Source organism: Triticum aestivum, chromosome 7A (genome assembly GCF_018294505.1).
Source record: "Triticum aestivum cultivar Chinese Spring chromosome 7A, IWGSC CS RefSeq v2.1, whole genome shotgun sequence".
NCBI classification, from domain to species: Eukaryota; Viridiplantae; Streptophyta; class Magnoliopsida; order Poales; family Poaceae; genus Triticum; species Triticum aestivum.
Window position 1 is genome coordinate 121,475,081 of NC_057812.1, and position 13,154 is coordinate 121,488,234.

A 13,154-nucleotide genomic window follows, 5' to 3' on the forward strand; every position below is an offset into this window, starting at 1 on the left:
AACCCCATAGACACACAAGTTGATCTTCGTGATCGTTCCTTAGCCGTGTGCGGTGCCCCCCTCCACCATATTCCACCTCGGTCATATTGTAGCGGTGCTTAGGCGAAGCCCTGCGACGGTAGAACATCAAGATCGTCACCACACCGTCGTGCTGACGGAACTCCTCCCCGACGCTTTGCTGGATCGGAGCCCGGGGATCGTCATCGAGCTGAACGTGTGCCAAGAACTCGGAGGTGCCGGAGTAACGGTGTTTGGATCGGTCGGATCGTGAATACGTACGACTACATCAACCACGTTGTGCTAACGCTTCCGTTGTCGATCTACAAGGGTACGTAGATCACACTCTCCCCTCTCGTTGCTATGCATCACCATGATCTTGCGTGTGCGTAGGAAATTTTTTGAAATTACTACGAAACCCAACATATAAACCCAATGAAAATGGTTTGTTGGATCTTGATCGTAGTGATACACATATTCATACTATTGAAGCCAAAAAGATGCAAAGTTAATAATGATAGTGCAACTTATTTGTGGCACTGCAGTTTATGTCATATTGGTTTAAAGCGCATGAAGAAACTCCGTGCTGATGCAATTTTCGAATCACTTGATTATGAATCACTTGATGCATGCGAACCATGCCGTATGGGCAAGATGACTAAAGACTACGTTCTCCGGAACAATGAAGCGAGCAACTGACTTATTGGAAATAATACATACTGATGTATGCGATCCGATAAGTGTTGAGGCTCATGGCGGGTATTGTTATTTTCTGACCTTCATAGATGATTTGAGCAGATATGGGTATATCTACTTGATGAAACATAAGTCTGAAACATTTGAAAAGTTCAAAGAATTTCAGAGTGAAGTGGAAAATCATCGTAACAAGAAGATAAAGTTTCTACGATCTGATCGCAGAGGCGAATATTTGAGTTACGAGTTTGGTCTTCAATTAAAACAATGTGTAATAGTTTCACAAACTCATGCCACCTGGAACACCACAGCGTAATGGTGTGTCCGAATGTCATAGCCGTACTTTATTTGATATAGTGCAACCTATGATGTCTCTTACCGATTTACCATTATCGTTTTGGGGTTATGCATTAGAGACAGCTGCATTCACATTAAAAAGGGCACCATCTAAATCCGTTGAGACGACACCGTATGAACTGTGGTTTAGCAAGAAACCTAAGCTGTCATTTCTTAAAGTTTGGGGTTGCGATACTTATGTGAAAAAGTTTCATCTTGATAAGCTCAAACCCAAGTCGGAGAAGTGCGTCTTCATAGGATACCCAAAAGTAACTATTGGGTACACTTTCTACCACAGATCCGAAGGCAAGACATTCATTGCTGAGAATGGATCCTTTCTAAAGAAGGAGTTTCTCTCGAAAGAAGGAGGAAAGTAGAACTTGATGAGGTAACTATACCTGCTCCCTTATTGGAAAGTAGTTCATCACAGAAATCTGTTTCTGTGACTCCTACACCAATTAGTGAGGAAGCTAATGATGATGATCATGTAAACTTCAGATCAAGTTACTACCGAACCTCGTAGGCCAACCAGAATGAGATCCGCACCGAGTGGTACGGTAATCATATTCTGGAGGTCATGTTATTTGACCATGACGAACCTACGAACTATGAGGAAGCGATGATGAGCCCAGATTCCGTGAAATGGCTTGACGCCATGAAATCTGAAATGGGATCCATGTATGAGAACAAAGTGTGGACTTTGGTTGACTTGCCCGATGATCGACAAGCCATAAAAAATAAATGGATCTTCAAGAGGAAGATAGACGCTGATAGTAGTGTTACTATCTACAAAGCTAGACTTGTCGAAAATGGTTTTGACAAAGTTCAAGGTGTTGACTACGATGAGATTTTCTCACTCGTAGGGATTCTTAAGTCTGTCCGAATCATGTTAGCAAGTTGCCACATTTTATGAAATCTGACAAATGAATGTCAAAACTACATTCCTTAATGGATTTCTTAAAGAAGAATTGTATATGATGCAACTAGAAGGTTTTGTCGATCCTAAAGGTGCTAACACAATGTGCAAGCTCTAGCGATCCATCTATGGACTGGTGTAAGCATCTCAGAGCTGGAATATACGCTTTGATGAGTTGATCAAAGCATATAGTTTTATACAGACTTGTGGTGAAGCCTGTATTTACAAGAAAGTGAGTGGGAGCACTAGAATATTTCTGATAAATATACGTGTATGACAATATTGTTGATCGAAAATAATGTAGAATTTTCTGGAAAGCATAAAGGAGTATTTGAAAGGAGTTTTTCAAATAAAGACCTCAGTGAAGCTACTTACATATTGAGCATCAAGATCTATAGAGATAGATCAAGACGCTTGATAAGTTTTTTTTCAATGAGTACATACCTTGACTAGATTTTGAAATAGTTCAAAATGGAATAGTCAAAGAAAGAGTTCTTACCTGTGTTACAAGGTGTGAAATTGAGTAAGACTCAAAGTCCGACCACGGTAGAAGATAGAAAGAGAATGAAAGTCATTCCCTATGCCTCAACCATAGTTTCTATAAAGTATGCCATGTTGTGTACCAGATCTATTGTATACCCTACACTGAGTTTAACAAGGGAGTACAATAGTGATCTAGGAGTAGATCACTGGACAGTGGTCAAAATTATCCTTAGTGGAATAAGGATATGTTTCTCGATTATGTAGGTGACAAAAGGTTCATCGTAAAGGGTTACGTCGATGCAAATTTTGACACTGATCCAGATGGCTCTAAGTCTCAATCTGGATACATTTTGAAAGAGGGAGCAATTAGCTAGAGTAGCTCCATGCAGAGCATTGTTGACATAGAAATATTGCAAAATACATACGGATCTGAATGTGGCAGACCCGTAGACTAAACTTCTCTCACAAGCAAAACATGATCACACCTTAATACTCTTTGGGTGTTAATCACATAGCGATGTGAACTAGATTACTGACTCTAGTAAACCCTTTGGGTGTTGGTCACATGACATGTGAACTATGGGTGTTAATCACATGGTGATGTGAACTATTGGTGTTCAATCACATGACGATGTGAACTAGATTATTGACTCTAGTGCAAGTGGGAGACTGAAGGAAATATGCCTAGAGACAATAATAAAGTTATTATTTATTTCCTTATTTCATGATAAATGTTTATTATTCATGCTAGAATTGTATTAATCGGAAACATAATACATATGTGAATACATAGACAAACATAGTATCACTAGTATGCCTCTACTTGACTAGCTCGTTGATCAAAGATGGTTATGTTTCTTAACCATAGACATGAGTTGTCATTTGATTAACGGGATCACATCATTAGGAGAATGATGTGATTGACTTGACCCATTCCGTTAGCTTAGCACTTGATCGTTTAGTTTGTTGCTATTGATTTCTTCATGACTTATACATGTTCCTATGACTATGAGATTATGCAACTCCCGTTTACCGGAGGAACGCTTTATGTGCTACCAAACGTCACAACGTAACTGGATGATTGTAAAAGTGCTCTACAGGTGTCTCCGAAGGTACTTGTTGAGTTGGCGTATTTCGAGATTAGGATTTGTCACTCTGATTGTCGCAGAGGTATATCTGGGCCCACTCGGTAATGCACATCACTATAAACCGTGCAAGCATTGTAACTAATGAGTTAGTTGCGGGATGTTGTATTACGGAATGAGTAAATAGACTTGTCAGTAACGAGATTGAACTAGGTATTGAGATACCGACGATCGAATCTCGGGCAAGTAACACACCGATGACAAAGGAGCAACGTATGTTGTTATGTGGTTCGACCGATAAAGATCTTCGTAGAATATGTAGGAGCCAATATGGACATCCAGGTTCCACTATTGGTTATTGACCAGAGAAGTGTCTCGGTCATGTCTACATAGTTCTCGAACCCGTAGGGTCCGCACGCTTAACGTTCGTTGACGATATAGTATTTATGAGTTATGTATGTTGGTAACCGAATGTTGTTCAGAGTTCCGGATAAGATCATGGACATGACGAGGAACTCCGGAATGGTCTGGAGATAAAGTTTGATATATGGGATAATAGTGTTTGGTGTCCGGAAGGGGTTCCGGATGTTTCCCGAAATGTTTGGGTATGAAATCACTTTATATGGGCCAAAAGGGAAAGCCCACAAGGTTTTTGGAAAGCCCAAAAGGAAGTTTTGCGGAGTCCAGGGGCCATACGCCAGGGTCCCTGGTGTCTGGGTCCAGACGCCGGGAACCCTGGCGTCTGGCCCTGGAGTCCGAGAAGAACTCTTGCCTTTCGGGTGAAATCGACTTTGTGGAGACTTTTACTCCAAGTTTTGACCCCAAGGCTCAACATATAAATAGAGGGATAGGGCTAGCACCCAAGACACATCAAGAAACACCAAGCCGTGTGCCGGCAACCCTGTCCCCTCTAGTTTATCCTCCATCATAGTTTTCATAGTGCTTAGGCGAAGCCCTGCGGAGATTGTTCTTCACCAACACCGTCACCACGCTGTCGTGCTGCCGGAACGCATCTACTACTTCGCCCCTCTTGCTGGATCGAGAAGGTGAGGACATCATCGAGCTGAACTTGTGCTGAACGCGGAGGTGCCGTAAGTTCGGTACTTGATCGGGACGGATCGTGAAGGTGTACGACTACATCAACCGCGTTGATAAATGATTCCGCTTACGGTCTATGAGGGTACGTAGACAACACTCTCCCCTCTCGTTGCTATACATCACCATGATCCTTGCGTGTGCGTAGGAATTTTTTTGAAATTACTACGTTCTCCAACACTCGCCTACCCGCGGCGTGCTAGGTCGTCTAACCCGGCGTCCTACTCGCCCACACGCACCCCCGCACCCATCGAAAATCAACCTAAGCCGGCAATACCAACTCGCCTATCCTTGGCGTGCTAGGTCGCCTAACCTGGCGTCCTACTCGCCTACACGCACCTCCATACCCATTGAAAATCGACCTAAACTGGCAATACCAACTCGCTTACCCTTGGCGTGCTAGGTCGCCTAACCAGTCTACCTAGTCGCCCACACGTACCCCCACACCCATCAGAAACCACCTAAGCCGGCAATAACAACTCGCCTACCCCCGGGTGCTAGGTCGCCTAACCAGTCGACCTGGTCTCCCACACACGATCCCCACACTCATCGGAAACCGCCTAAGCCGCCAATACCAACTCGCCTACCCACGGCGTGCTAGGTTGCCTAACCAGGCGACCTACTCGCCCACACGGGACCCCCACACTCATCGAAAAGTCGCCTACGCCAGCAATACCAACCCGCCTACCCACGGCGTGCTAGGTCGCCTAACCGGGCGACCTACTTGCCCACATGGGAACCCCACACCCATCGAAAATCGCCTAAGCTGGCAATACCAAATTGCCTATCCACGGTGTGCTAGGTCGCCTAACCTGGTGACCTACTCGCCCACACGCACCTCCACACCCATCAGAAATCGACCTAAGCCGGTAAAACCAGCTCGCCTACCCACGGCTGAGAATATATAGTCTACAATCATTTTTTTGCTGCTGAGAATATTCCACCACTACAGGAGCCGACTTATGACTATAATTGCAAAATAAATCTTGTTTGTGACATGAATGGCGAAGTAAAAGTCAAATAATGCCATTTTTGTGGTTCTCCACAGTGCCGCGACAGGCTTTATTAAAGACGTAGAAGGCTTTTTTCTTTTTACATCGGCATGGAAGGCTGTCAGCACTATGGTGGATTTAATTTCCAAGAAAAATCCTTCGAAATGCTGTTGCCTCCACTTTTAACCTTGCCATTGGCATCCTAGTAAATAATTGGAGTATGTAGATAGTGTAAAGTGTTCATATGGGCAAAGACTAAAGAGGTTGTCATTCTGATATACTGTTTGTCCACCTACTACAGAACCTCATGATTCATACAATTTCATTGTGAATTGCCTGGAGAGGTTTCCGCATCACAAGTACCGTGATTTCTACATTGTATGAGAGTCATATTTTACTCTTTTGTTGCTATAACTGGTTTGAGGAAGCACATCCTCAACTTGAAAGGCTTGTACCTAAGGTGTAGTTGCTTTACAAGGTTCCACTAATCACCAAAAGCACACCAAACTCAGTGAGCAGCCTTTACAGGGTTGCAGGAATTTTTTTCTACTAGTAGTTTCCAGGCTTTATTCGCCTGGCTACTTGTTGTTCTTGTAAGCAACTAGAATTTAATACAAGTTTTTTTGCAAGCAACTACAAATAAATTATTGACTAGTTTTTACTATACACAGATTACTAACACAAATAACTCTGCTTCTTTTCTTTTCTTTTTAGCAGAAGCAAGGTGCAAGACAATAGAGAAGATATATACAATTCAAGATTTAGCAACTTTTATCTAGCATCCATTTCTACAGGGTACGGGGATGCAAGAGCATGGGACAAGATCGAAGTCATGTTCTGCAAACACTTTGGTACAGGGGGCAATTTTTGTAACTAGAAGATTAGGGAGGAAGGTACAGAGTGGGAAATACACTAGTTCTAGAACTAAAAGAAGTTCATGGCCAAAATAATTGGAACAACCTTTTACCTTTTGTTGTTTCAATGGGAGAAACTTGCCCAACTCTGCCAATATTTTTGCCCACAATTCACCAGAATTTTTGCCTGATCAGCAAGAAGAGTTGCAGACACAATTGCGTTTTCAGAAATTTTTTCCCATGATTTTTTGCTTTGTTATTTTCGTCCCTATTTTTAATATGTTTTTTCGCTGTTGGAGGAGAGCTCCCCAACGCTACGCCATGGCGTCTGGCGGTGGCTGGGGGAAGGAGGAGTTGCACGGGGGATCTGGGCCGGTAGCCGTTGGGTTTTCTGGTGGCGGGTGGAGGGAAAGGATGGCTGGGTTGTGAGGACGTGACAACAAAAGGGGAAATTGAACTTGCCCTTTTTAGCACATGGGGTGGGGGCGACAAGGACACTTTCCTTAAGTGCCGGCCGGAGATCCGCTCGCATAGCGCGTGGGCGCTGTGTAGCAACGTCCAACAAAATTAATATGATGATGCCGTTCCGTTTGTTACTGAGAATGGCCACCGTAAACCCCGGTTCCCATAGAAAAAAATATACTGTCCGTGACACGGACGGAACAGGGAAACTGCGTTCTCATTATGGGTACACTAACCACGCATAATTAAGTGACAGGCATTGCAGCCCAAGTACAAATCGCCACATCACGCAGTACTACGCGCCACTAGCGAAGATACCAGACAGAGCAAACCAAAAGCTGCGCACACGCGCGCACGGCCACGCTGGGTTATTATTAAGGCAGTGGGGTACTTCACTAAGCTGGGAGACCGGAGTTAACCGTGCTGGTTAGCTCGTTCGACGGCCCCACGCTGCGCTAGATCGATCGCTCATAGCCGCCTGGTCATCGGCACCTGGACCCGGGGCACGGCGGTCGCCGCCGGTGCAGTCGCCGGCCGCGGCCGGCCCTCCCAGCCTGCACGCACGCAAAACAAAAGCAGTTATAGATATTCCTCAATGACTTACTCCCTTCGTTTAAAATTATTTGTCTCAAAAATGGATGTTCTACGGAGTACTTGCTACTCCTACTAATGTAGGTTGGCATGGTGCGCGCGCGCGTGCGTACCCTGGTCGACGTCGAATCCCCGCCCGGTGAGCTCCCTGTACTCCTGGGCGAGGGCGCACCAGTGGCAGAGCAGATGGGTGAGGCAGTCCGGCAGCGGCGTCTCCGGCAGGTCGTACTTCTCCCGCAGCTTGCGCCGGTACCACCCCGCGTACACCCACCACAGTCCGAAGTAGGCCGCGCCGAGGTAGCAGGTGAAGTTCACGCACCGGCCCTCCGAGCCCTGGTCGACGATGTCGGCGATGCAGGCGAACGCCGCGCAGGGGAACCAGGCGCTCCAGCAAACTGCATGCATGTGCGTGCGTAGGGTATGTAAGGGCATTCGAGCATTACATACTGAGTAGTACGTACTTCCTCTGTAAACTAATACAAGAGCTAGTATTAGTTTCACATCGGAGGACGTACATGCGTCGCAGCCGTCGTCTTCGCAGTCGAACAGGCCGGTCTGCCACCTCTGCCGGACCGGCACGGCCGCCACGCTCTGCTTGATGACCACTCTGGTGGTGTCGTGGCCGTCGCCGCCTTGTGCGCTCAGGGTGCTCGCGTCGGTTCCGCTACCACTAGCCTGAACGTACCAGCACGTACGTACGTACATATAAGCTGCTAACTCTTATACCGTCTTATATAACCAAACAAATGTGCGCGGCTAGGGGTTACTCACGGGCAGTTGCAGGTCCTGCGAAGCATCGACTCCGAAACTCATCTTCTTGGTCGATGGAGGGAGTCGCAAGCCGGCCGATTCAGATTTGCTCCAACTGCATGCAAGAATAACCTAAGAGTTAACACGTATAGTTCCATATAAATGGAGTAGCTTTGGCATGATTGAACCCGGAGTCCCGGACTACACTCGTAATGCAAAAAAGCATGCATCCATGGCCCCTAATGCATGCCGGCCGGCGGCCGAGCCAATGAACCCAATGCTTGCACGAAGCCACGAGGCACAATACCTAAACGATCCAGCCAGCCGGCGCCGGCGAGTCGTCTCGCCGCCTCTCCTCAACGGCCGCCAAAGAAACTACTCCAAGCACATATTGGTCGATCAGCGCTACGCATCTGGCTCTTAAGTAAAAGACCGGGAGCGGCACGCGTTGACCTGAGGTCTACGCGCGCGGGGCCGGCCCGTGCACGTCGTCATGTCACTCACGGGCCGGGCACGCCATGTGGGTGGGGTGCCATTCACCTCAGGCGCCTCGCATGCATGCCACCGATGCATCTTTCGTGCCTCGCATGCATGCGCGTCTCGACAGAGTAGGGGCTTGACTCTGCGGACTTTTTCACTATTATGGCTCTTTTAATAAACTTTGTCACAAAATGAACTTGATATGAAAGTATTTCACGATCTGACTCTTTTTAGCAACGTCATAGCCCGCGGCGTTTCTGTCCAACATAGCAATGCCGAGGTAGCTAGCTTCTATCCAACAAAGAAGCGCCGAGATAGCTCGCGTTTCGAAGAAACGCCATAGGCGTTGGCGTTTCTGACCAAGAAACAAACGCCATATGTCTTGGCGTTGCGGCCCTGGTTACCGAGTAGTTTTTTACCTTGGCGTTTCTAAGAAGGCTGAAAACGCCGCTAGCCTTGGCGTTTCTGGCCCGGCGTCTCTGGCAGCTGAGGAGGAAAACCCTGACGAGGCAGCGAGTGGGTTGGGTGCTAGCGAAGAAACGCCAAGGCCTATGGCGTTTCTCACCTGATCCGAAACGCGAGCTACCTCGGCGTTTCTTTGTTGGATAGAAACGCTAACTACCTCGACGTTGCTATGTTGGACAGAAACGCCGCATGCTATGGTGTTTCTAAAAAGGTTAGATCGTGAAATACCTTCATATCGAGTTCACTTTGTGACAAAGTTTGCTGAAAGGGTCAAAATAGTGATTTCGGCCTGACTCTGCTGTGTATTTTTTTTCGAGTTTCAAATAAAATGCAAAATAAAGGTTTCAAAAGAAAAAGAATAAACCAATGTCCACCATGCAGCCTCACTTTGCATCATCGATCGATAGCAATTCAACCATAAATTTAAATCCTAATAGAAGTGTCCGATGTTCAACAAGTTTAAATCCATTATATCCCAAATTCAACCATACTCCTCGAAAGCCTTCATATCAAGTTTTCTGTCCTCGAGTTTGAACTTCTTCATTGACACATGTTGTTCATCAAGATGGATTCTCCCTCGAGCTCCATCCAACAATGAGTCAATGTGAAGCGCTTGCCCTCCATCCTTTGCTACATCATGACAGCGTGTCCGCGCTATAAAATGATGTGATCATGAAGTTGTAACATTGAGTGAACCAATGAATTGACCAACACGTAGACAACACAAGAAGCAAAACTTACGATCTCCATGATTGACTCGCATGTTGCCCACATTCTTTCCCCTTGTGTAATCACACTCCAATGCTTCATGACAACGTTTGAAATGGTGTACCACCGATGAAGTAGCCACTTTGCATTGCGGTCATGGATCACGTCCAAATTGTAGGAAGGGTAGTGCTTGTGTTCACAAAACCAGGAATGTACATGTTGCCAAAATATTGTGCCCTTTTGCTGAAGAAAATATGCCCTAGAGGCAATAATAAAGTTGTTATTTATATTTCCTTATATTACAATAAATGTTTATTATTCATGCTAGAATTGTATTAACCGGAAACTTAGTACATGTGTGAATACATAGACAAACAGAGTGTCCCTAGTATGCCTCTACTTGATTAGCTCGTTAATCAAAGATGGTTAAGTTTCCTAACCATAGACATGTGTTGCCATTTGATGAACGGGATCACATAATTAGAGAATGATGTGATGGACAAGACCCATCTGTTAGCTTAGCATTATGATCGTTTAGTTTTATTGCTATTGCTTTCTTCATGACTTATACATGTTCCTCTAACTATGATATTATGCAACTCCCGAATACTGGAGGAACACTTTGTGTGCTATCAAACATCACAACGTAACTGGATGATTATAAAGATGCTCTACAGGTGTCTCATATGGTGTTTATTGAGTTGGCATAGATCAAGATTAGGATTTGTAGCTCCATGTATCGGAGAGGTATCTCTGGGCCCTCTCGGTAATGCACATCACTATAAGCCTTGCAAGCAATGTGACTAATGAGTTAGTTACGAGATGATGCATTAAAGAACAAGTAAAGAGACTTGCACATAACGAGATTGAACTAGGTATGATGATACCGACGATCGAATCTCGGGCAAGTAACATACCGATGACAAAGGGAATGACGTATGTTGTTATGCGGTTTGACGATAAAGATCTTCATAAAATATGTAGGAGCCAATATGAGCATCCAGGTTCTGCTATTGGTTATTGACCGGAGATGTGTCTCGGTCATGTCTACATAGTTCTTGAACCCGTAGGGTCCACACGCTTAACGTTCAATGACGATTTGTATTATGAGTTAAGTGATTTGACGACCGAAGTTTGTTCGCAGTCCTGGATGAGATCACGAACATGACAAGGAGTCTCGAAATGGCCGAGAGGTAAAGATCGATATATTGGAAGGTTATATTCAGACACCGGAATGGTTCCGAAGTGATTCAGGTATTTTTCGGAGTACTGGGAGGTTACCGGAACCCCCTGGGGAAGTATTGTGCCTTCATGGACTTTAGTGGAAAGGAGAGAAGGGCCGCAAGGGGTGGCCGCCCCCCCCCCCATGGCAAGTCCGAATTGGACTAGGGAGGGGGCGGCGCCCACCTCTTTCCTTCTCCCTCTCCTCCTCCTTCCCTTTCTCCCCCTCTTGGAAAAGGAAGGGGGGTCCAACTAGGATTGGGAATCCTAGTTGGACTCCCCCTATGGCGCGTGCCCCCCCTTGGCCGGCCTCCTCCCCCTCCTTTATATACGTGGGCAGGGGCACTCCAAAGCACAACAAACAATCTCTTAGCCGTGTGTGGTGCCCCTCCAGAGTTTTACACCTCGGTCATATCGTCTTAGTGCTTAGGTGAAGCCCTACGCCGGTAACTTCATCATCACCGTTGCCACGCCGTCGTGCTGACGATACTCTCCCTCGTCCTCAACTGGATCATGAGCTCGAGGGACGTCATCATGCTGAACGTGCGCTGAACACGGAGGTGCCGTACGTTCGGTACTTGGATTGTGAAGATGTTCGACTAAATCAACCGCATTACTAAATGCTTCCGCTTTCGGCCTACGAGGCTACGTGGACACACTCTCCCCTCCCATTGCTATGCATCTCCTAGTTAGATCTTGTGTGTTTGTATGAATTTTTTTTGAATTACTACGCTCCCCAACAGTGGCATCCGAGCCAGGTCTATGCGTAGATGTTATATGCACGAGTAGAACACAAAGAGTTGTGGGCGATAATAGTCATACTGCTTTCCACCAACGTCTTACTTTGATTCGGCGGTATTGTTGGATGAAGCGGCCCGGACCGACATTACATGACCGCGTTCATGAGACTGGTTCTACCGACGTGCTCCGCACACAGGTGGCTGGCGGGTGTCTGTTTCTCCAACTTTAGTTGAATCGAGTTTGACTACGGTCGGTCCTTGTTGAAGGTTAAAACAACACACTTGACGAAAAATCGTTGTGGTTTTGATGCGTAGGTAAGAACGGTTCTTACTACAAGCCCGTAGCAGCCACGTAAAACTTGCAACAACAAAGTAGAGGACGTCTAACTTGTTTTTGCAGGGCATGTTGTGATGTGATGAGATATAAATTGTTGTATGAGATGATCATGTTTTGTAAAGTTATCGGCAACTGGCAGGAGCCTTATGGTTGTCGCTTTATTGTATGAAATGCAATCGCCATGTAATTTCTTTACTTTATCACTAAGCGGTAGCTGTAACGCCCCGAGACCGATGTGCCAGGTGTCTTCCAGTTATTCGATGTTATTGCCTTGTTATTTCTTGCATGTCATGCATCTCATATCATGTCATCATGTGCATCGCATTTGCATACGTGTTCGTCTCATGCATCCGAGCATTTTCCCCGTTGTCCGTTTTGCATTCCGGCGCTTCTATGTCCTCCGGTGCCCCTTTCTACCTCTTTTCGTGTGCGGGTGTGAAACATTTTCAGATTGGACCGAGACTTGTCATGCGGCCTTCGTTTACTACCGGTAGACCGCCTGTCAAGTTTCGTACCATTTGGACTTCGTTTGATACTCCAACGGTTAACCGAGGGACCGAAAAAGCCTCGTGTGTGTTGCAGCCCAACACCCCTCCAAAGTGGCCCAAAACCCACCTAAATCCCCTCCATCATCTAGACCGTTCGATCACGATCGCGTGGCCGAAAACTGCACCTCATTTGGACTCTCCTAGCTCCCTCTACCTATAAATATGTGCACCCCGTCCATTTTCGCGGACGAAACCCTAGAATTTCCCTCCACGCCTCGCCGCGCCGGACATGTCCGACCCCGCGCCGGATGCGTCCAGCCGCCGCCCTGTCCAATCCTGTCTCGCCACGTGGCCTTCACCGTTCCACCGCCGTCGCCAGCCCGCGGAGCGCGTCGCGGGCCCGCGTGGGCCCAGATCCGTGCCGCCGCCTGGCACCGTTCGCCCGCCGCGCCTTCCGCCGG

The 13,154-nt window shown here is 46.5% G+C and overlaps 1 protein-coding gene across 1 annotated transcript; it reads right to left on the minus strand.

The window, feature by feature from the left end:
* Positions 1-7,089: 7,089 nt before the first annotated feature.
* Positions 7,090-8,678, minus strand: LOC123151733 (protein PLANT CADMIUM RESISTANCE 7-like). The gene is made up of 5 exons (XM_044571394.1): positions 8,562-8,678; positions 8,276-8,369; positions 8,020-8,179; positions 7,618-7,899; positions 7,090-7,467 (listed from the first exon to the last, which is right to left on the minus strand). The coding sequence occupies exons 2-5, from the start codon at positions 8,315-8,317 to the stop codon at positions 7,382-7,384; spliced, it is 570 nt and encodes a 189-aa protein (XP_044427329.1). The 5' UTR covers positions 8,318-8,369; positions 8,562-8,678; the 3' UTR covers positions 7,090-7,381.
* Between the last annotated feature and the right edge of the window lie 4,476 nt (positions 8,679-13,154).